The sequence below is a fragment of the Falco punctatus genome, assembly GCF_963210335.1.
Source record: "Falco punctatus genome assembly, chromosome: 2".
Taxonomy (NCBI): Eukaryota; Metazoa; Chordata; class Aves; order Falconiformes; family Falconidae; genus Falco; species Falco punctatus.
The window spans coordinates 64,814,237-64,839,314 of record NC_137581.1 but is presented as its reverse complement, the minus strand read 5'-3'; the positions used below and the strand labels follow the sequence as shown (position 1 = coordinate 64,839,314).

Genomic DNA, 25,078 nt, shown 5'->3' with positions numbered 1-25,078 from the left:
AACTATTTACAAAAAAGTAGCTTGACCTTTTTGTGCTGAATCTTCTTCATCTACACATCTGAAAAATACATACTATACTATACACCATTGGAAAGATGCAGCAGTCCCAAACAGGTTCCACAGAGCTTCAAACCATATTCAAATAATGAATTCTTCTTTTTCACAAGCGAGTTTTTACATTTCTTGCACAGAGATTATTTCAGAGGAAAATAAACCCCTTCGATTCTCCATTGCTTTGGTGCTGATATAATCCCTCCTTCATGCTGTTTTCAGTATAATTCCAGGATCAAAACAAAGTTGTTTTCCTTTTGCATCTGCTTTTAACCTTCTGTTTGAATTGTCTTCCTCCTCACTGATATTTAAAACTCCCTAAACCCACAGATCCTTCTGATCATTCCATGATACTGCCCTGCGCATCTGAAATTCTCACATGCCTCCAGGTTGCAAACTTGTTCCCAGGTGCATTTTCACGTTCACCGAAAGAAAAATATCCCTATGGCATTTAAACACTCCAAGTCGTAGAGGAGAAAAATGAGATCAGACGTGCTTCTCTGGAATGGAAACATCTGTGAGAGAGATTCTGCTCAAATCCTTGTCTATGGGTGACCTTTCTTTTTTGCCTGTGCTCAGCTGCATGTGCTACGGAGTCCCAATCAAGGGATCTGCTCCTGTTTTGTAATTCCCCACTAAGCCAATTGTGCAATGCCAGCAGCAGCCCTTGCCAGCCAATCGCAATCAAAATGGAAATGACAGGCAAATACAAGGCAGACGGGCTCGGATTTGTTATTTTCTCATATATTTGGTCATTTCTAATATATGTGCTGTATTTTCAATCTGGATAATAATTTACTGCAAGGCCTACTGTGTGTCATTTAGAAATACTGTGCATCAATTTGTTACCAACATACCTTAAAAGGCAATATAAAAATCAACACACAACAGAATGTCAGGATCTCTTATTTGAGATTGCTGAATCATGAAAACATGAGCTTTGCTTTATGAGATTATGTTGGTAGCATAAGAATAACAGGATGATGAACACAGGTATCCAGATGTGTCATCTTAAGCTATTCTTCAAAATTACAATTTTAAACATGACTCACAGTCTACCCCCTCTCTTTTACAAACCATAATATCTCTCAAATTTACAGACTAAATATTTAGGGGGAAACATGAATAATCATAAAAAATACAAAGGAACACTTGCTTTCTTTCAAAAGAAGCTAGGCAGTCATTTTAACATAGGAGAATATTAGAAACAACCCCTCGCTACCTATATTCAGTGCATGTTACTTAACTCTTGCCTCTGGGTTTGGACAACACTGATAAACAACATCTGAGTACTTGCTTTGTAAGCCTGAATAAATCTTGCAAACAATCAGGGCTTTATATTAGCAATATGCTTCCCACTACACTAAATATCCATGATTTACTAAAGCTTCCCCCCTTCCTTCTCTTTCTTTATCTGAAAGGCAAGAGGGACAGATCCAGACCGATTTTAGCATCTTCCTGTTCCCCATTTAAAGGTCCCACCATTTTAACCTTTAGCAACTGAGCAAAATAAAATGCCAACAGCAACCACGTTCCACAATGATCAAGTTGCAAAACAAAGTCCTTGGGTTACACAGTCTAAACATGGGTGAATGAAATAAAAAAGGTGCTACAGCTGTTCCCATGGCAGTTCATGCAGATTTTGAAGAGTATTATGATGCTTAGAGAGCTATTTTCCCTGCTCAATAGAAATCTCCAGGATTCCTGGAGCATTATGGAAGCATAATTTCAGATCCCACAGAGTACCTAAATGCAACATCTGTATTATATTTCAAGAAGCTATTGAGATTTCTGCCTAACAAGCATAACTTTAAAGCCTCTGACAGAGCATCTATCAGAGATCTCTCCAGGAGCACAGAGGATGACAGACCCAGCTGGGATCCCAGAGAAGATCTAGATGGTAGCTCCACACAGTTAATCATCTGCCTTAACACCTAGCAATAAGCAGAGCTTAATATCATTCTCCTAGGAAAAAAACAAACAAACAGACGAGGCTTACTTAAGCGTAAGAGTTGACAAAAGAAAAGTACATCTCTTAGATAGCCCAGATGATGTCTTTAGTCAGCCTTCTTTTTCCACTGCTGGACCAAACTGAGGGATCAAGTATGTTGGGTGGTTGCATGATTTAGAATGCAGCCTCCTTCCAGGCTTAGACGTAAAAGCCACAATTCCCCACTGCTGGCTAGCAGACAACCAGTGGCACTGTCTTGAGCACCTGACTTCAAACTGTTAACACTCCATTAATATAGACTACTTAAAAAAAAATTAAACACTCTGTTCGGAACTGATCACAGTGGGAAAAATATTTGTTATCTTGATAACAGTGTCATGTTGCCAAGGGCTGGCTATGGAATCTGGGATCCAGCTCCAGCAAGTCGCAGGCAGGAAGCAACAAACTAAACTAAGACATTGTGTACAAGAGTTGAGAACATTACGAAGGTAACAAAAGTCACATATTCAAGAAAATTAAATACTGGAAATGGGTCTGTTTGCCAGTGCACCCTTGCTCTACTGACCTCTCTTTGCTGCTACACACACCTGTGTATGTAGTTACAAGACAGTTTGCGAGACTCCCCTCTTTTAGGGCATAGGATGAATGGTGTTTCAGCAACAAGCAGTATTCAATTTTTCTTTGGCTCCTGATTTAACTTTAAGTATCAGCTCTCCCTCTTTTCCTCAGTCATAATTATTACATTCTATCCAAATAGTGATTTCCTCTCCCCTGCCTTCCCCCCATTTGCTGGAGAGCAAAGCATTTTGGTGTCTACTCTGTGTCTCAGCAGAAGAATGCTCTGATGGACATGACCTGTCCTGCTCATCAAGCTTTACCCCCTGCCTTGCTCCAGTTGCACTGTACTCATCAGCTTAGGCAAGATCTTCTCACACCTCTGTTACACTCTCCAGTAACTTGTCACCACCACCCACATTTGTGTCTCCCATTCATCCCTTCAGCCATTCTCATTCCCTGCTGCCTTGCTCCAAGAACAGCTCAAAAAGTCTTGGGGCTTTAATTTTTTTTATTTTATACTGTCAGAAAAAATGACCAAACTGGTTCTCACCCTGCCCCTTCCTGAATATCTAGTCCTCTCATCCTCCAACCCAAGTCTCCTTCACCCTATGTCCCACTCAATCTGTCAGTATCTTCCCTCAGGTGGACACTTCCCTTGGCTGTGGTCCTGCCTGTTGAGTCAGGAAGCTTGCCTGCACAGCCTGCTTGTCAACAGGCAGCACTTGCACCCCAAGAGACAGTTTTCCCACTCTCAGCCTTGCAGCAGACCTGCCTCTAGAGCAGCTCATGCTGCAACGGCAGAGAAGGCCCTGCTCAGCCCCAGGATGAAGTGGGACATTTTTGACAACAGACTTGAGTAGTTACTGAGCACCTGTGACCTGCGATACAGGCAGATTTTTCTCAAGGTATTTCCTTGAGACAAAGGCCATCATTCTTCTAAGCAGTCCAAGTCCTTGACCAAGGATGGAGGCACTTGAGCTTCTCAAACAAAAGACTGTTTCCATGTTTGAAAAACACAGTGGATTTGTTCCCTGGCTTCCTGGGAACAACTCAGTTGTTTTGGCTGAACTTTAAATCAAAAACTCAGGTGAGACCTCATGAATGGAAAGAAAATTTGGCAGAGTTGTAAATGACTGGAAACCAACCCTGACAGTGAGAAACAGCAGACAACCTTAGCAGAAGCACCTGCCTATTAAGGCCTCTCGACATTTCCCTTACAAATTCTGTTTTCTTTAATGCATTTACTTGTATCTGGTGTACTTTCTGAAATGTAACTTCTATAAGCTTGTAATTCAAATTTAGTATTTCCTTCCTTTGTTTCCCTCCTAACACACACACAAAACAACCCCATGTTCATGGCACAAGCTCTGTTTTTCTCTTTACTCACCAGCACAAAGAACAGAACATTTTTAGAAAGGCAGAGAAACCATCCATGCTCTGCAGGAAACACATCTGGCAAACTCACAAAGGCTGGGTCAGAAAGGTAGAAAGCAGGGGAAGGGGAGCAGGGGCCACAGAGGACAGGGGAAAATACAGCAGAGGGTAGGCTTTCTGCTCAGTCCCCTTTCTCCATCTTGGGGAGCCAGTTTAACACCTTTTGGAGAAGGTGAGAGACTGAGGTTGAAGCACCTGCCCTACAAGCACCAAGTTCTCCAACATAGACTGTACAGCAGGAACTGAATCTTCCATTTAGTGACTCCTCAGCTTTCAAATCTGGGGACTTCTCCCTCTTTGACTTGTTTGCAAGACTTAATGAGCTCATGCACCTGGGGGAAAGGGTGGGAAAGCTTCTGCTACATAGGACTGCAGAAAGAAACTTCCCTCTGGGGTGTGTGGAAGCAATTACATAGCCATCATCTGAAAGATCCTTGCATTTCTCCAAGATATGGGTGGTGACAACTGCTACACAAGTAAGTTCCTATTGCTTCTAGCCTGCTGTATGAAAACTGATCGTATACATTGCTCTCTACTACAAACAAAAACAAATCTTCAGGTTCACTGCAGAGACTCAATAATATCATCATTTTGCATGTTTGAAATTCTGTGCGGCATTTTAGGTTAAATAATTCCAATTTAATAAAAGTGAATTTCAGTCTTAAAGCTTTAATAATAAACAGTTGGCTTACATTACACTCAGGATTATTCCCTACCTTGACTACCTCTGCCTATGCATACAAACTGACTAGAAATTCTTGCTCTCAACAGCTGAACAGGAGGACTTCAGTAACATTCAGTGAAGAATTAACTGCATTAAGCAGAGCACCAAGGCAATGCCTGCAGCCATCTGCATTATAAACAGCTGAAGCTGTCTTTAGTTGCCTGGTATCACCCATTATTAAAGATTACTAACCCTCTGTAGCTCATCACTGACCAGCAATGTGCATCAGTGATACATACACACTGCTTGAAGAGATGTGGGGTCTCAGGCTGCTCACAGATCTTGGCCTTTTTTGGCATGCAACATGTAGACCTATGTACGAAGGACCATGGAATCGGCCCACCCACCCATCATTGGCCATACTACTGTACCACAAAAAGGGAAACATACAAGACCCAGTGAAACATCTTCGGAATGATATTGCCCATCCTGTCCATATGGCAATTAGGTTTATGCTTGGGCATGCCACAAGGGTTGTGTGGCTCATAAAAAAATATATATTAAAAAAAATAATTTCGAAGGTAGAATTGTATACAGTGCAGAACAAGACAAGCTGGAGCTCAAACAGGTTCAGCATATACAAGAAGACAGTCCAGTAGCCTGAGCACAGGGGTAACAAACACTTTGAACAGCAAGTGTTCCTGTCATGCCCCCAGTCATAAAAATACTTTCAGCAGTTATCAATCTTTGAAGTCAGAAAGTTACCCTATATTCAGTCATCAGCAAACAAGCCAGGGTAATCAAGAACAGCATTCTCTGTTACTTTGTTTAGGAACAGGCTGTTGGAAACCAGACACAAACTACTAAGGTTATCGTTTCCCAAGAGAAACTCTGCATCCTACATTTTCAGAGGCATTTCAACAGATTGAACCCGAGCCACTTCAAAGACCACTTCTCCATCTCTCCTGCTGCTGCTAGGAACGACTTCTTGGGGGGTGAGGGGGAGGACAAGAACTTTTTCTAAATCGTGTTTAACATATTAAAAATAAAAAAAAGAAACCACTAATGCCCTGGCAATGAATGCAAGCAGAGAAGAGCAATCTCCTTAGCTGCCTTTATACGTTCTAGAAGACAATCAGATATTGTCTTATGGTATTAATGGTATTAACAAATCAAGACAGAAATCTCCAGTACAGCATCTATGAATGAAAATAATTCAACTAAGCCCTATGGTGACATTTCACATTACCAGTTTTATGCTGGTTTTCCAGCAAGGGGAAGGGCTGGAACAATTCACCTGGCATAACCCTGCCCCACATCTCCCCTCCTTGTGTCCTTATGTCGGATAACCAAGACTTTTTCTATTTGATAACTAGGTAAGTCCTAGAGGATGCAGTTTTTCCTACAGTAGAAGAATTCAAGTGTTTATGAATTTGACAAAGAAAATAAAGTTGAAGCTCAATTGTAACACTAAACAAAATCTACTACCCAGGAACTAAACAGGAATTAGACCTACAGCAGTTTAATTTTCTTATAATTCCTGATTGCTTGTTATCATAAAGCCTACTTTCTTTCAAAACTGGCCAATTCGTCCACTTAATTCCAAAACAAATCCACCAGCTGGATATTTTTAAAAAGAAACAAAAGAAATTATCACATTTGGCATGTTCCCCTCATTTTAAAAGGTGTTCTAATTACGGATTTTAAAATATTTCTGAATTTGGTCTTAGCATTTTGATCTTACGACAGCTTCTTTCTCACTATCCAAAGCAAGACTAAGATTAAGGACTTCTTAACATTTGAAACCACAGTCTCTAAGGAGAAAGCAGTCTTGTGCTTTCTTGAGTAAATGATGTGAAGAAGGGGATATATCCCGCTCTGCAAAGCTCTAGTTTGAAAGCTACAGGTAGTGCAGGGTTTTATAGCCCATAATACCCAGCCTCACTGTAGAATGTGCCTAATTGAATCAATTTAGATACAGCAGAAACTGAAACAGAACTATAAACCATTATTGGAGTTCTACATTAGACAATTAAATTTCTGGTTTAAATTGCTAAGTAAGGCTGTAGGTTTTAACACAGCATCTAAGCTGAATACTGCTCTGTAATGCTGCTGCTGTATCAGATCTCTCTTAGGTGTTTTCTAGAAACCTGCACTTAAATTAGTACTTAAAAGCATTCAACTGAAGAATAGCTTGGAAAATAAAAAGTGTTATAAATCCTTTGTAACACCAACATTACAAATGACATTCCAAATTTGTAATGTGAATGTACAAATCAAAGTGATTACACACCTAAGAGAAGTTGGAAGTATTGAGTGCTGGACAGTAATACCTTCCCACTAACCACACTTGCTCTAAATTAGGAAACTTTAAAATTATATTTTCTATTTTTCTGACAGAAAAATTGAGGTTTGCATTGGTATTGAGACATCAGTGGCAAAGAAACAATCTGCCAAGAAAATAAATAGAATGAAAACATATTCCCAAAAGATCACTGCATATACAAGTGCATGATACTACCATGACATTCAATTGGTTAGATAGAAAATCAGGCAGAAAATATCAGTTTGGTGCCAAGTTCTGCCAGAGATGTATATGTATGACTGAGGTCAAAGAATATTGCACACATCTGAGAACAGAACCGTTCCTAACAAGTGTCACATTTATGAATATAAGATTTACGAACACCCAGATGAACCTCTTTGGATACCAGCAAACCTCCTGAGATGCCTTAGAGCAAACTGGCATGACATTTCAGCTCTGATTCAAAGTGCAGGCCCGACACCTCAGTCCAGATTCCCACAAAAACACACTTTCAGTTGAGGTGTGTAACTGGTCTATCAGGTATCAGTTCTTAGTCCAGCAACATTTAAGAGAAAGGACAGGAATGATGAGCACCCTCTATTTCTGGCATATGACAATGCATACGGGACAAAAATGTGAATGCAATCATTGACAACTTCAGCATAATTTCAGATGGAATTAGTAATATGGTTTTGTCTTTAATTTCTGTAACCTACATGTCTTTAGCTGAGAACACTGAAGAAGTCAGCTAGTACAGGAAGCACAGCTGGGAGGAGACATCTATTGCTTCTAATCTCCTTGGAAAACCATCTATAGAGCATAGACCCAAGGAACAGGCTCACCTCAAGCTTCCTGAGGTGCTGAATTCAAAGCAGGTGCTTGGTGTTGTGAAAGTCACTGCACTGCAGCTATCTCTCCATATCCAAATCTCTGGAATCAGGGACAAAACCTGCCATCTACTCCTTATTGTATTCAGTGAGTGCCCGTACTGTGCTTCCACAGAAGGTTATTGATCTAGAATTTGTTATATTTGATTACTGGGCCCTCTCACAGTCAGCTCGATTAACTTAAACCGTGGAAGGATAAACTCACCCATCTCAAACTAAGGCTGACCATTGTTCATGAAGAAATCTAGGAAAGAGAAGGAATTCTAGCGTAACAAATGTAAAGTGAGACAGTCAGAAGCGCTGCTGTACTAGTGCAGCCTCTAGTGGTCTGTCCAAGATCACTGAATGCCAAGTAAAAATTTATATATAAACCTCCTGGCAGTAACAGCTGCATTTCACTCAACACACCCCATTTTGTGGCAGCCCACAGCAGGACCATAACCTGTAAGCAAGGAGCCACCATTTCTCGTTGATTTTTATGTTTAAAAATCTGATTATGAAAATAAACACTGCTTCCCCCCTCCCCCCCCCCCCCCCCATCACTATGAATACAACGTGCATACTATTCTACCATCTTTTTCATTCTGCACTGGAATTCTGTGACTATAAGGATTTATTAATGCACATTCAAAACACAGCATTTGGACTTTTTTTTTTTGTTTGTTTTGATAATTACTGCCTTCCCTTCAGAGAAACAGATGAAGCTGCCTGGGAAATGAAAAAAACCTAAGCCTTTGTGCTGGAGCTGAACCTGTTAAAGTTTCATCATTAGATAAGGTTCAGATAAGAAATCTGACGTGTTTCCCTCCACTATGCACTTCCTCCTCCCCCCCCCCCCCCCCCCCCCCCCCCCCCCCCTGCTTCTCCACATTCCATTTAACTCTCCCTAAACCTCTTAACCTCTTCCAGTGTACTACTGATGGAAAACTTTTTCTTATTTATGCTTACTTTTAGTCTCGGCTGTTATTAGTTCATGCCCCAGGTATGTCTGAAAACACTCATACTGTATTTCAGTGTTCTCAGGATTGGGGAATCATCAGATACACAAAATTGTATTTTAGGATTTCACAGCAATCAGGCAAAGAAGAATTTAGATCAATGCTTGGCTGTGAGATGGCATAAATAAAACCCATGATATAATGATGTAATTTACTCATGAGGTGGAAGAGACAAGCAGAACCACACAGCCTGGAAAAGCAACACCATGAAAGTACCTTTTGAAACTTTATAAGCATAGGCAAGATAATTATACATGATGTGTCAGTGACAGGAGATCTTAAAGGCCAGATAAACAGGAGACAAAATAACGAAAGCAACTTCAAAGAGCTTTGTCTAAAGTGCTGATAATAATTAAAAATTTTGGAAGTGTCATCCAAACTTCACGATGATTGTAGATGGGCTGAAAAGCAAGAACCCGCAAGGAAGATGGTCTGCTATCAGAGACATACTGTCGATGAGGCAAGTGACAACTCACTGACAACCAGGAGAGCTGCTCTCAAGCCTTGGTCCCAAAGGCAACCACTGGTCTTTATCCTGCGCAGCAGTAGGTCCCTTGAAATTGTGAGATATGAATTAAAATGTGTTTACTTGAGGCACCTCTGTCTCAAGCACTGTCTCAGCCAAATAAGCAGCGCTGCTACATACCTTATTTATTTTAAATTATTTATGTCAATTTATATAGCATAAACAGTCACATTTCTCTTTTCCCTCCCCACTCAGCTTCAGAGATACGGGCATCAGTATCTTCTTTGATTCGTCCCTACAGCTCATCTATCTTCTCTGCTACTTCAGGTTCTTAAATCAGACTCTCTCCCACTTTAAAGTGAATTCCCCCTTAAAATAAACACAACTGACTGGAGTACAGTAATCTATTCCATTATATTCCATTATATATGCTGAGATTCCTTCTGCTCCAAAAAGCTTATGTTGTTGAAGGCAAGCTGAGGGAATGTAGCCAGTGTTAAAGATATAAACTACAGTGTCCAGGTATCATTATTTGCCTGGGCCTGCTCATCTGCTTGTACCACGTGCACTGATGTCCTTTCCATGGTACCTATCAGCCTTTTTTACAGTAACTTACCAAGCTTTACCCCATCAAAGAATCCCATAGACTATAATCAGAATGTCTGTGATGCATTTCTACAGGTAACAGAAATAATCACTAAAAGACAAAGTTATTGCTTAACAGATTCTCTTTTAGTGTGTGAAATTAACTAAAATAAGGGGGTTTAAGGAAGAGTTTTAATTTTCTAAACTGAAAAAACAGTGTAATTTCTTCAGGTTGTGCAGAGCTGCTTTGGGTGGACTATTTGAATAAAGTTAACAACTTTGAGGACTCATTTAGACTCAACTACAGATGGCTGAAGTAGGCCATGTTATCCTTGAGGGCCAATTAAGGATAAATAGGTCAATAAAGGCAAAAGGGCTCTATGCTGGTTGATCTTAAGTAAATTTAAGTAACAGAAAGCCTGCATGATCCTCACTTTTGAACTACTAAGTCCAACTCCGTAATAGCTTTTTTACACCTATTCAGAACTATGATATTGGAATTATACGTATTTCCAGTACACTGCAACAACCATTAATGCCACTGAAAAAAGTACTGGCACAACCTTATCTGGAATGCTGCCTGTTTTGTTTTTGAAAGGTGAGTTTACACTTAGTAGGGTGTTAAATTCTCTGAACTTAAGACTGGACTAATGAAACCTGCTGCATGAGGTCCAGCATTCTAGTAACTAACTTCCACAGTTTTACAGTGCTTAATTTAGTTTGTCTTGTTAGAAGATTAAATTTACCACTGGACAGTGTGTATCATGCATACTATTCAATTCCTCTAAACCATGAAGGTGTAAGTGGTATTTGAAGACTAGAAAAGCTTTGTCTGTATGGGGCTGAGCTTTAAACAAGTTTGAGACATTCATAAAGTGGACAAAAACAAGTGTAATTTGTTCCAAACTCATTAAAAATTCACACTCTAAGTAACGTGTTGCGCTCTGACCTAATCTTGTCAAACTACGTATCTGACACAAAAGCTTCTGACTATCACTTGACTTTAAGATGCAATGCTCCTGCTTCAAACCTAAGCCTTTACATTTCCTTTCTGCTTACAGGAACATATGGTATTTACAACTGTTTGGCAGCTGTGCTCTGAGAAAGGAAGGTCACACACAGCATGACAGATTTTGCTGTAAATCCTGGGATGTTCTCACTGACAAATCTGAGGGGCTGCCAAGGTAACAGCAGGGTACAGATTCCACATCTTCAGCCTGGATTGTAATTTGACAAAGAGGACAGCATGGAAATGAAGCACAGCTGACAGAAACAAACTCTGAAGCTGCAAAGCTGTTGCTCAGTGTGTCAGTGCAAACTGTCAGAGCATCTGGGTTTTGGCACTTCTTACCCATTATGTGGTGATGCTCATCCCTGGCACTATAAAACAGAAGTGGTTAACTCTTAGCTAGTGGTGGGCTGCCTGTTTATTTTGCAGATAAATGAGAAAACATGTGCAACTACCCTTCCATAACTGGCTCTTCACAAGGTCAGCCTGGACCCTGCGGGAATTCCCAACTCAAAATACAGCACTACCCCAACACTGCTGCCCCTGCAGTGGTGGATCTATGCCAGGAACGGCCAGACCTGAGCTCTGAGAGCGCTGTGCTCTCCAGTGACCCTCACGCTGGGAAGGTTTGCTCCAGTAACATCCATGCCATGCTGTGGTATATTCTTCTAGTCCCTACTTAAAATCCATTCTGTCACTCTTTACTGTGCCCACACCAGTGAAGTCTTCCCAGATTTGAACCCACTGGAAGGCTTAGCACAGACATTTCTTTTTCAGTTTTCCAGCGTTAACCCAAACAATGGGGAGCTGGTGCAGTTAACAAGGAAGGGTCTACTCAAAGCTTAGGAAACCCTAACAACTGAGTTTTCAAACTGTTGGAACACTTTTGGAGGTCATCTTGTTGTGTTTCATTACTCAGACAGGATGGCTCCCTAGTTTCCAACACCAGACGGTACCACAAAGAACAGGATCTCAAAGGGGATGCTCTCAGGCAGGAAAATGACAGGGACAGTTTTCAAAACAGGAACTTGCCAAACACACCAAGTTAACCTGAGAGATGCTCAAGATCATGCAGTAGGACAGAAGGGCATTGCAAAGAGAGGCTGTACAAGGCTCTGTCTGAATACAAGTAAAACAGGCCTGTGTATTGTATTTAATCAGCAGTGTGGGACTCCAACTGGCCATCAAAACCTGTTCTGGATTTCCTAATCAACACTATTTCTTATTTCTCTGGAAGGAATTTCATATTTAAGATTCAGTTGTACACTTTTAAAATACTAATTTTCCAATCTCTTGTGACTGCAAGAATTTTAACTTGCTTTCTTTGTTCAAAGACAAACCTATATAAGTAACAAAGAAAAGCATCAAAACTATATATCCTTTTTTCTCTCATACAGCATATTGTTTTCTGATTGCAGTAGAAGCTGCTAATTAACCAGAAGCAAAACTGTATGTTGAAAAATCCTTTTTTTTTTAAAAAAAAAGCACCACACACTGCAATTATCTATTAATTTCTTTTGGACCAAATTCTCATGCTACACCCCACATTTCGTAAAGTCTTATTCCAAGAATGTGTACACACTGAAGTGAAATAAAATATGTTTAGAGTGACAGCTGCGATGGACAGAATTAAGTATGAACAACACTTGCCTTCAGGGTACATTGCAAATCCTAAAAGTCTGTTTACTAAGATAAATAGAAATAGTAAAAAAATACTTTCAAAACAGAGATAAAAAAAAAGAAGAGAATACTGAAAGCCCTGAGATGACTTCTTAGGGTACAGTTGGCAGCTGTTTCAGGAGCCAACTGCAAACCTGAACAGAATATTCTTCCTCTAACCGTAGCAAAGGTACATCCCACGGGTGTCTCTCCCATTTTGCAGCAAGAACGATGGACACTGTGTATGGAGGTCATCAGTTTTTTCATTAGCTAAGAGGTGAGACAACCCTGTTCTGCATGACCTCCTTTTCCTACCCAGCCCAGCAGCAATCCCCAAAGGACTCATCCAGTGAAGTCACAGGAGACATTCTTCTCTGCAGAAAAAGAATCAGACCAGCTACGTGGACATTATAAAATGTCCTCAAAGCATCTCAGATAGATGCAAGACTCAGCTCACTGTCCTCTGCTGAAACCCAGTTGAATTTAAAGAGCTTACCTCTTACACACACTTATCTACAGATATGACTTCATTCAGCAACTCCACCGACAAGAACTATTAATTCCTGTGGATCAATACTTATATGTAAAGCATTTGTATCAATTCAACCTTTCAGTTAAAACACTCTTCCTAGAAAGTACTGCCTTAAATATATTACATACTGCCATAGATTCTCCTTCTTTCATCTTGGGTACTATACGTATAAAACCAAAACACATTTGACTCAAGAAAAATCTTCCCAAGAGAATCCTCGCCTTTTTAATAAAACTTCAACTTGTACTTCAAGACTAATAAAAAAAAATTAGCTGCTGAAAGGAAAAACCTGTTTCAGAAGTATTACATGTATACCTTTACAACATAAATCTCATTACCAAAACAGCAGTTATAAACGGATTAGCTGTAATCTTCCACTGGCTATAGCATTCATCCTTAATCCATCATTTTTTTCCTGATAAAGCAGTGATCTTTAAGTATACATGACACATGACTGTTGTCACATGCTATGTCAACAAGCTGTATTGAATATTTTGAGATAATTACAAACCATATGTTAGATATTGTATTTTATCCACCTGTCTATAGAACATGAATTTACCTTGCAAAAACATCCACCTGAAGAAGATGGTTCAGCTCTTTGCTTAATGATATCCAACTGCACCAGGGTTAATTGAGTATCTTAAGTTGAGGTATTCCCTTTCCACTGTCTCCTTTCTTAACATCATCATGTATCAGGCATTTACACATCTGAGCACAAGCTGATAGCTTTACTATTTGCACTATTCTACTCCATGGTCAACTAAGTAGGTAATGTGCAATTTGTAACAGTTCCATTTCCAAATGCAAGGTGCCCCATAAGACATTTAACTCTTCATGATTAAAGTTCACTATGAAAAAGACAGGAGAAAGTTTACACAGAAAAAGCTTGTGAAACCCAGCGACTAGATAGTATAGAGCAAGAACGCAAGAAGAGGAAACAAGGTCATGTTTACCTATAAAATTAGAGGGGAATAATAAAGGTAGATTAAGAGTTTTCAGTTTTTCCTCCTTCAAGAAAGTCCTAAGCTAGTCTTATTACCAAGACTACTTCTTTCACTTGGGAACAAATCTTGAAAACCTGATGCCACTGCTAAGATTTATTATACCACTAAATATTTTATTGGGTGAACTCTACAGCAGAGCAAAGAAAGGTCCTTTCTTATGAGGCTGTAGTAGTTCCTCACTGTCATTCCCATGAAATATCATTTCCCTTAACACGCGACTGCAGGCAGGCAGACAATGAGTTTTAAGTTATTGGTACCAACCCCGTACTGTGATCACAAATCTTCTACAGGGCTAAGTAGCATAAGCAGTTTTCTGACAAACTGTTGTGGCTCCAGAAAAGTCTGTGCCCTACAGGGCTTTTCACAGAAAAGTCCACTTCCCCTCAGTCAGCCAGAACACAGACTTAGGTACTTCATAAGCTAGATGACACTAATCTGGACAGCAGTCTATGCATAAAAGCTGTGGGCTGCATTTCTATCCTTCCTGTAAATCTGTACTCCTTATGCCTCTTTAATAAAGTTACAAAATAAATAAATAACTGCCTCCATTTCCCTCAAAAGCAGTTTCCAAAGCATCCAAAACAGTATATGAAATTTTAGCCCTTGAAAACTAAGATAACAACAATAATCCTACCTTAGGACAGCTTTAACAGCACTAGAAATATCACAATTTAAGGAAAATTACAGTACTGCCCCTCTTTGGAGTATACACAGGCAATAACTTATCATTAACAGAACATACTTTATAAGGGGATGTCTGCTGACATCTGGCTATGTCATCTGGTATTTCTGTATTTTTTTATTCCTATAAACCTGCACAAGGGCTCACAAACACAATTTCACACACACTAAGCTCGTAACACCACTAGTGAAGATATTAAGGATGTCTTCAGCCCTCTGAGAAAACTGCAGTTCTCAGGCACAAAAAGGTCCCAGGTTTATCAGTATCTTAACCGCAGCATTATTTTTACAAGGTTGAAACTGAACTGTTATCGCCCTAACACTGAAGTATTGTTATATTTACAATAGTTAATACCTTACTCTTCACATCTACTCAGCTGGGCTATCTCCTTCGTTTACACAGAAAAGTGATTTCTTTCTAAAGAATAATAAATGAAATAAACAAGAAAATCGTACAACAGCCAGACTTGAGGAATGACCACTACTGGCTCAATACACATGGAACAACTGTTGTCAAGCACGGTAAACTAATAGAAAAACCTCCAGAAAATCTGCTCCCAGACTTAATTAGTAAAAACATGCTCCTGCCAAACTGGTGCTCTTGAGATGTGTTCAGTGCTCCTCCCCTGCACCAGATGCTGTTTTTCTGATCAGAATTTCTCACACAAATCCCAGTCTGTGTGGAAGTTCAATGGGCCACCATGAAGTGCACCACCAAGGACTTTCAAAAGGAGGTGCAGATATGAGTTTAGTACATAAGTATTTGTAGTAACAGTATCCAAAAAAGGTACCATGAAGGAAGGCTTAGCACCATGCAGTTTAATCAACACAAGGATAAACAAAGAAAACTGAAAAGTTGGTTGTTAGCTTCACAGTTCCACTCCTTGATAAACTAGGGATTATCAAGCACAGCCAGGAGGGCACCTCACAGTACAGTGCTACGTATAACCAGTATTCCCTCACAGGGAGCAGGTCCTACAAAATAATTAAGAGGAAAGCCCTTTACAAGAACACTACCATTTCTCTTCACAGACGTACAATAAAGAAAAGCATGCATGTGTGTGAAGGACATCTGCCATGACTAGTTCCAAATGTGAGTTCAGCATGGTCCATGCTGAATTGCACTGAATGCTGTCAGTGAAAAGAATGCAAAATTCAGCTTGAGCCCAAATTTAACCAGTGTTACATAATGTGTATTTCTAAGAGGTTTTAATCTGGGAGAGCCATATAGATCAATTTGGGAAAGACATAAAAGAGATCTTGAATCATACAATGATTCAGATTTGAAGGGATCTCAGGAGGCTTCTAGTCCAGCTCATCCTCGAAGCATGGGCAACTACAAATTCAGACCAGGTTTTTCAGTGTTTTGTACAGCTAGGTCTTGAAAACCTCCAAGGCAGCTTGTCTCAGTGCTTCATTATTGTCCCAGCAACGATTTTTTTCCCTTACTTCCAGGTTACAACTTCTCTGTTCCTATTCCCATCCCAGGCTTGCCTTCCTCCACTGCCCACCCCTGTGAGAAGCCTGTTGCCACTGCCCCCTGGCCGGTGGGAATGGTGCCTGTTGGATCTCCACAGCTTTCCCTCTCCCAGCTGAGCAAGCCCCGCTCCTGTAGCCTCTCCTTGCACATTGGGTCCAGCCCTGACCATTGTGGGGCCCCCACTGGACTTACTCCCAGTTTTTGACCCCCCCATCCTGTAGCAACTCAGAGCTGGGCCCAAACCACAGATGGGGTCTGGAGAGAACCAGCCAGTAGACCTCTTGCTGCCACCCTCTCCTGGCCATGCTCCTGCTGGTGCAGCCCTGGGGCCACCAGCCTTCTCTGCTGCCTACTGCCTACCAGGACCTCCAGGTCCTTTTCAGAAAATCTGCCTCACAGTCAGTTAGTTCCCAGCCTGCGCTCTTGCAGGTGGTTAGTCCATCCCAATTGCAGGACTTGGCATTTGTCGTCAAATTTCATGAGGTTCCGGTCAGTCCATACCTCCCACCTGTCTAGGCTCCTCTGAATGGCAGTCCTTCCCTCAAGTGTACCGACAGGCCTACTGGTCTCATCCACAAAGTTGACAAGGATTACTCCAATCTCCTCCTCCAGATCTTTGCCAAGGATCTCAGGCAGCACAGATACGTATGGTTCTCTGAGGAACTCTGTCTCCAGGTAGAGCATGAGCCATTAACCACCAATCTTTGAGCTGGATGATCCAAGCAGCTTCTCACCTACCCAGCACCTGCCAAAACTTAACTACTCAAGTGGATACAAGGGTGCTGGGGAAGATTGAAAGTTTTGCTTAAGGTGAGGTAAAATACATGCACAGCTTGCCCTCATTCATGCAACCAGTAAATTCATCACAGAAGTAGGTTGGTCAAGCAGAGTTACTTTTGCTTAATCAGTGCTGGCTACTCCCTATCACCACCTTCTTTCTTGTGCCCAAAAGTGTGTTTGAAGAGGACTCACTTCATAATTTTCTCACAGACTAGAGTGAGGTTGACCAGCCTGTAGTGCTCCAGATCATTATTCTTGATCTTTCTGAACATGAATGCAATATTTACCTTTCTCCACTCATCATGGTCCATCTCTGATCTCAAAAACCAAAAGGTGATAAAGAGCAACCTCGCTATGACACTAGCCAGCCTCCTCACCACTCTCAGCGTAGCTCATCTTATCCCAAGGACTAGATTTGGGTCAAGATTTCTCAAGAGACCCTTGATCCTCATCCTTTGCTAGTCATTCTCCTCCTTGAACCCTCACTCTAAACACACAGGCCTAGGAGACGCTGTCAGAGAAGACTGAAGCAAGGGATTTAAGTTCCAGCCTCATCTTCATTGGCTGCTACTAATTTACCCAGCCCATTCAGCACAGGTCTACATTTTCTTTGTTTATTCCTGTATTACTAAAGCAACAGGAGGTTTTTTTAGGTTGTCCTTGATGTCCCTTTGTTTCTTGTCCCTCAGCTCCAGGTGTGCTTTGACTTTCCTAAAACCATCCCTACAGGTCTGGGCAATGTTTCTATATTCTTCCTTTGTAGCCTGTCCCTGCTTTCACCTCCTGTATGCTGTCTTCCTACTGCAGCTCAGTCACAAGTTCCCCATTCAGCCAGGTCAGTCTCCTGCTATGTCTATTCATTTTCCAGGACGTACTGTTCTTTGTGCTTGGAGGATGCTGTCCTTGAAAACTTGGCAGCCTTCCTGAGCAGATTTACTTTTCAGAGTTACCTTCCATTGAATCCCACCTACCAGTTCCCTGAATAAGCCCAAGATCTATTCTCTTTAAGTCTAGCTAGGGTCTGTACTTTGCTACTTGCTTTCCTCACCTCCATCAGGATCTTGAACTCCAATATTTCATTCCCTAATAGTTCTTCAACAAAAGTCACAATTTTTATTGAGCAGCCCGCTGGTAATACTACCGTACCCTCTAAGAGAGCCAGGATTAATTGCTGGGCCTGCTTAGTTTTGGAAGTGCTGCAAACATGGCACATTCAACTGAGCCAAGGTAACAGAGCACAGGCTGTTAGGACAAACCTCTCTATGTAACTATGAAGTATTCCTTCACACTGAGTAACCTCTTGAGTAGCATCCAAGAATTAGCATGTTCTGCCAAAATTACACATTTTCAATTAAAACATAGAGCATTGCACTCTAAGATACAGCAAAGATAAGAAAAAAGAGGACAACATCCATCACAGAATCTGCATCCATACATACCAAGAAGTAGTTTTCTGATGCAACATAAATAGCAGTATATAATTGTGGGAAAATCACCATGAGGGGGGAAATTAGAGAAAACTGGGTCCTTATAGAAGCGTAGTATTACAGAAAACTTTTTAGGGTAAAATACAGCTATCGCTTTCAGGATGGTTGGCATGCATGGAATCTGCATCACCACAGTTCCCTAAACAACACACCCTGCCAGCTCAGCAGGTGCTGATAGGAGTAATGGAGGATGGAGCAGAGTGGAGACCTGGTGGCCAGGCTCTCTTGTGCTCCCTGCAGGAATGGGAACTTGATGGCACCACACAGCTGACAAACTTCATATACCAGTTGTCACATGAAGAATCTATGACGTGTCCGTGGCCGAGCCAACCACTGTGGTGAAATTACTGTCCTCGGATGAAATAATCTCATTGTAACACTAACGCACACCTCCAAAGTTACCAGCTCCCAAGGTACTACACCTCACTGGGCACAAAATACCAGGTAGCAACAACAATATGTGTGACTAGAGTCACTCAAGCTCCACCTAAATGTGATGGAAATGGACTACTCCTGAACAGAAATAAGTCCAGAGGCAGGGGAATGCTGTCTAAACTCCCATATCACCCAACCCTGGTTCAGTGTTCACAAATCTAAGTCAATCTGACTCACTTGAAAGTTGTTAATGAATGAAGGGACTTCTAATCAAGGTAGCCAGCCTTGGGGAGGATGAGTGACAAAGAACAGATAGTGAAGAGAACACCATTATCTAAGTTATGCAGAAAGAGGCCTTCAAATGAGGAAATTTCTAGCTATGAGAGGAAACAGGATGATAAGGTGTTGCAATCCACTGACGTCAACAGAAAATTAGTTGAAAATAAGACAAAGATAATTGTGGTAGTGGGACATCACGACCTCCAACCCAAATAGCTTCCCTGAAAGAGGGCAAAACCCTGCTTGAGGAGCATGCATAGTTAGTAGAGGACTTCAGTAGTGCAATCTGAGGATGTGTACTAATTTGCATTAAAAGCAAGAAACTTGTAACCAATCCTATGTATGATGAATGAACATGCAATATACTATGAAGTATAAAAGGTGGACAGAACAGGGGAGAAGTTAGGAAAGATTCCATCATAACCTCTGAGATCAGTCAACAGGCTGAACCTATCTTCTCCCCCCTAGGGACACCTGTTGGGTAAAAACCTTTCTTCTGTGATTACCATATGTTAGCTGTTATTAGATATATTGTTTAAAACTTGCTTTGCAGTCAGTGTATTTATCACCATCAATCTTTGAACCTTATTCTGTCACAATTTTATACTACTAAAGAGTGTTATTCCACAAACTGTTAGTGTTAGTCCTTCGTGGTGCTAGCAGTCAACCACAGTGAATAACATATTCAAATCAAGTGGGAAGAACCACTGAGGGGTCCCCCCTTACCCTGTTGGTGTGTAACAAGTCAGTTGAATTGCCCTCTTATCCAGCAGGACTGTTCAGTGAAAGGTCCCTGTAACAGGACACTGACAGACTAGCTGGGCACAAGGGTCTCGACTTTCCTGGGGTGCTGATAGAAATCAAACATTAGGGGTTGAGAAAATCTCCCTTCCTGCCACGGTCACTTTTCACACGGCAATAATTCATCCAACAGCTACATTAGGAAGCTGTCACTGATCAACGCTTATTGACACCGAACCATAAGCTGCATTTTCTTTTTCTTCAATTAAATACCAAGCCTGACCTTTACACCATCATGTAAGTGACTGAACGTGAAAAATCACTTAGCAGATAAAAGGGTATTTTCTCCTAGACAGGTGCTCACCTTGGGATGCTTGTCAGGTAGGTCAGGACATTCTGGAATTCCTTCTCTGGGATCTCACTGAAAGCTGGATAGTCTGGAAAGGTGATAACAGGACATCCATCTCCTCCTCTTCCGCCTACAAAAGAAACAAGCAGCAGGCGTGTTTACATGCAAGTCCCTTTACCCAGCTTGCAGTTTCCCAGTAATGAAAATACTGTGGCGTGTTTTTTTGGTGCAGGGCTCATCAGCATGGACATTGTTTATTCTGAACAGTCTAGTCTTTTCTTCAGAGCTTTGGAAGTTTTTTAGGAAGGAACTTTTTGCACCACATCAGATTTTTTCTGTACAAATGGCTTTGCTCATGTGAACACAGTTTTGACACCAGATGGCAGAGCATCTTTCTTTTGATAAAGGTCAACTGTATGTAAATATTGCCAATTTGGAGAAAGAAATGAACCAATTTAGGAAAAGAAAAAAAAAAGTAGGTGAATCTCCATCTTGAACTAAACTCAACCTTCTTACCAGTTTGAACTCATTCATGCAGCCCCACCCCCGTCTCAGCTGGCTGCTCTACTACCAGTCTAAAAGAAGTGGCAGAACATTAAAAGAAATGGGGGAAGGTGTTTCAAATGAGATTTCCTGTTCAGCCTCTCAGATTACCTACGAAAGGTAAAGTGGAGCCAAATACCTATGCTGCAGTATGGCTGCTGCTGAGCTAGATATCATTATCTGTATCTTTTCTGTCATTTGCACCACTGGGTAAAATTCACAAACACAATGCTTTTAAGTGAGTGTGCTTCACACGTTTTTATATACAAAATGTAGTTGTTGCTTTTTTTAAAGGCAATGTTACTGTTTCTTGTCTTAAGCAAGTATATTTTCATAAAGAGAGGCTGGACAAAGGACTTCTGGAGCCCTAGCAACTGCATGAATTTTACAGTGGGGGGTTGCAGGGACACATCGCTGAAAAGTTATCTTTGCTTCACAGTTAAAAAATTGAGTAAAACCAGCCAAGAATTGCTGTGGTAAAATAATAAGGATATTTTTTCCAGCCCTGAAGCCTGACAATTGTGCAGAAATCAGTTGGAAACTATATTAACAATACTCACGACAGCAACAGTGATCTGTGAAAATTAGTGTGCTATTATGCACTTTCAGTGTCTTTGCATCTAACCTCAGCAGAAAAAGAAGAGAAATATTTGAGCTCAGATTTATTTGATAAAAGCAACCACCACTTCCCTCCAAAACCACATATAGTTAGAAGAACTCAAGTAGTATCCTTATGTTAATTTATGGCGAATCTATCTTCAGTCTACCAGTTTACAGGCTTACAATGCTACCACTATGTGGCCCTTGAAATCAAACTACATCAGAAAATAATGTGCTCTGGATGCATGTAAACAGCAACAACAAAATGCAACTATTATGCAAATATCACAAATTTGCAAACATAACGTTTACAACACAGCCAAATGCAGCAATGTTAAGTCAAGGGACTTAATTTTAGCTATATAAATATTCACAACACAAATGTATTTTAAGACCAGTTTTGATTCTATTATTTTTTTTCTACCCCCGGATCCTAGGACCAAAACATTTTCCTCTCTTATTAAAGAGATTTTTCAAGCATGATAACGATTATTTCTGTTGCTCATGAGGTGTTCTGCTCTCTCTTGAATATCTATTTTTAGGTCCAATTATACATTATTTGCTGTATCCCTATTGGTTACTTGCTTTGTTCTACTTAATTTCTATAAATAGGACATATGAAACAAAAACCCAACAATAGGCTTGCAGGACACATCCTAAGAGCAGAAGCCCAGACTATGACCTTCAGGAAGTTCCCAGACCACCACTGATTGTCAAGGGCAAACACAGTCATCCTGCCTTGATATTGCCTATTAATTTTCCATTTCTAGTACAGTCATCTGTGGTTATCTTGGGTGGAGACGACTCTGTCCTGCCACGTGCTGTTAGAAGATCGTTACTCACTGATTATCTTTTTCCCCAGTATTTTCCTGCTGGGACACTTAGGCACACATACACCTTCAAATGCTGCTGAGCTGTTTTTCCTTATCAGGACCTCACTGCTGAAAAGGGTTTAGGGCAGAGTGACCTGAAGTGCTATCCGTAACATATTCTGTAATATTTTCAGCTTTAACATTGCTGATCTATAGAAGTCACTTTCTATGTTGCAACTTTAAATACATGGCCACCAACGGAAGCAGTTGCTTGTCACAGCAAGCTACAAAAAGGACATGGGAAAAAGTAAAAATCCTACAAATAAATTGTGTTTGTATTAAATGACAGTAAAAGTAGGTGGATTCACTTTTTAAAAAGTGCCCTTTATTTCATAATGAACCTGATAGAGCACGGAATTATTTTTTTTTCCTTGATTTGGAATCACTTTTTCTTGCTTCACCTCTACAAAAGCAGCATTACACAGTTGATTCTTAAATTAGCTCCAGAAAATGTGATTTTATTCCCTTCTCCCAGAAGTAAATCAAGCCATAGCATTCAGGAGGGAGAAGATAAAAGGGAAATTTTAGGAAGCTAGATAGGGGTTTGTTGTTAGTTTTTTGTTTTAGTGAGAGAAAGCATTCAAGTGACAAAATGAACAATCTCACTTCTCTCATCCTTCTTGAGACACAGGTTTAAGGCAAAAATCTAAAACACCTTATTAAAAACAAATCCACACAGTAACCTTCCAGCATCTCCGAATTATATACATCTAATTACAAAAAAAAGGAGACAAAAACTTAGATGAGCTCTATACGTGCTACAACTCATGAAAATAATTCAATCTGTACAGAGGTTTGTTTGTTTGTTTTTTTAAAATAAATGACTGGAATGTTAATCACCATCCAAAAAAGTAATGATTTAACTGTAATATTTTAATAAGTTCAGGTCTGTTGACTGTCTGTAGAGTGACTACATCTAGTTACCTCAGCCATAACCACTGGAAAATCATCTTCTTCCCCTCTAGCTCACAGTCCTGAAATCTCATCCACAGCTGGGCAACAAAAAAACTTATTTGCTGGGCAAGTTCTGTCCACAATGGCACACACAAGCCCACTCTCCTATTTCTAGGCTTAAGCAGGGATGCACTGACCGGTACAATTGGAATCGATTAGTTCTATGTGTTCCTAAGACAACCAGGTATCTCTTAGAGAGCATTTTCTTAGTCTAATCTTAGGTTCTTGTTTGTTCTTTTTTTTTTTTTAATCAAAATTTCTGAAAGGATATAAACACACACATCACCCCCCATGCCCCCCCCCCCCCCCCTTATTTTTGCTAAAAAACGTAAACACTGTTATGACTATGCAAAGGCCAGGTTGGATCAGGCTTTGAGCAACCTGATCTAGCGAAAGATGTCCTTACCATGGCAGGGGGGTTGGACTTTCCAACCCAAACCATTCTGTGATTCTATGAAAATGCTGAAAAACATTCAGTATTATTTCATTTTGAAATATTAAACAAGTGCCACTTGAGTGCCACCTTTAGTATTTGTTTATTGCAAAGGGCAGAAGAGAATGCATCAGTCCTCAGTGGGTGCAATCAGTCCACACACATTTTACCCGAAATGATTCCCAAGAACTACTTCTTGTCTCATAACATCCACCTGTAAGGAATATTCTGTAAGTGAGAGCATTCTAACTTTTCAATCTAAAAATGGAAACACCATAGAAAAAAAGAGCACTGAAGTGCATGTGAGCAATCTCAAAAAATAAAAACACATCACTTCAAATGAAGTAGATCTGCTTCCACTCTACTTCCATGAGCCTTCATTAAAGAAAAACTTTGTTATTAACTCATTTATAACTGACTTTGGCAAGCTATTCAACTGAAACTTCTTTAACAGATTTAGTATCAAAGAAAACACAAATTACCTCTCTAAAACGTAAAGCTTTCAGTGGATAAACCTCTACAATTCTAGTAAACCTCCAGTTAGGTGGAGCTCTTCTAAACAGATCTACACACCTTGGTGTAAGGCCAGTTTTTACAACAGCAACAGCCCTATATTTTGGAGAAACTCATTTTAAAAACATGTTAAACTGCATTAGCTCCACAGGTTAGGTAGCAAAATGACTTCGCTTAAGAAATAGCACTTTGTGCTCCTAACTCTTGTATACAATTATTTAAACAACAGCACCAATTATTAAAATTATGTGGACCCAGAGCATTGTGATCTCACATATGAAAGGAGTGGAGAAATGATCCTTGGAAAACTAGCTGTGCTACTGTGGGATGGGACGGGTAAAGTTTACCACAAGGCTAGGTAATTTAGCGTTTATTCTTTACACTCTGTTACAGCTAAATTTTTCCCATCACGGTTGCAATTTCTTTAGGGTTTGTTTCCTTGTTTTTATTAAGCAGGTAGGGTAACAGAAAAGTGTCAAGCCAAGGAAATTGCACTGTTTTACACAAATTCTAATTAAGAGGCATATTAGTGACTTGATATCTAAAAACAATCTCAAATTAGAAATAATTAGTATTCTTTTCAATTTCAAATGGCATTGACAGGGAAAATTAGAAAAACAATGAAGTGCACAGCTGCTAAAACACACACACGTGTGCATGCACACACACACACAGAGAAAAGGGTAATGCCCCACAGCTCTGTGAAAGCCATGCTAGTTTTTTTGGTATGGCAGCAAAATTTGGGAGCAGCAAAGAGACTGCTCAGACGTCCAAGAAAGAAAGGCAGGAGATTATTTTGTAATGTTTCCTTAATTATTCTACTGCTCTTTGCACAAGAAAAAGTATTATCAAAAGTGTTCTGCCCATCCCCACAAAAAGGAAGCA

At 40.4% G+C, this 25,078-nt stretch overlaps 1 protein-coding gene across 29 annotated transcripts in view; it reads right to left on the bottom strand.

Moving 5' to 3' along the window:
• Nucleotides 1-25,078, bottom strand: part of MCF2L (MCF.2 cell line derived transforming sequence like) — a 164,568-nt gene that overhangs the window by 39,883 nt on the left and 99,607 nt on the right. For 28 of the 29 annotated variants that reach the window (XR_013926186.1, XM_080376320.1, XM_080376316.1 and 25 more), the window contains one exon: nucleotides 20,294-20,408. Coding sequence is in view for 27 of the 29 variants with exons in the window: in XM_080376320.1 (XP_080232446.1) it covers nucleotides 20,294-20,408 (115 nt within the window). In the remaining 2 variants the exon portion in view is untranslated. Of the gene's footprint in view, nucleotides 1-26; nucleotides 8,668-20,293; nucleotides 20,409-25,078 lie in introns of those variants that run through there. The other variant, XM_080376314.1, reaches the window with a different exon arrangement.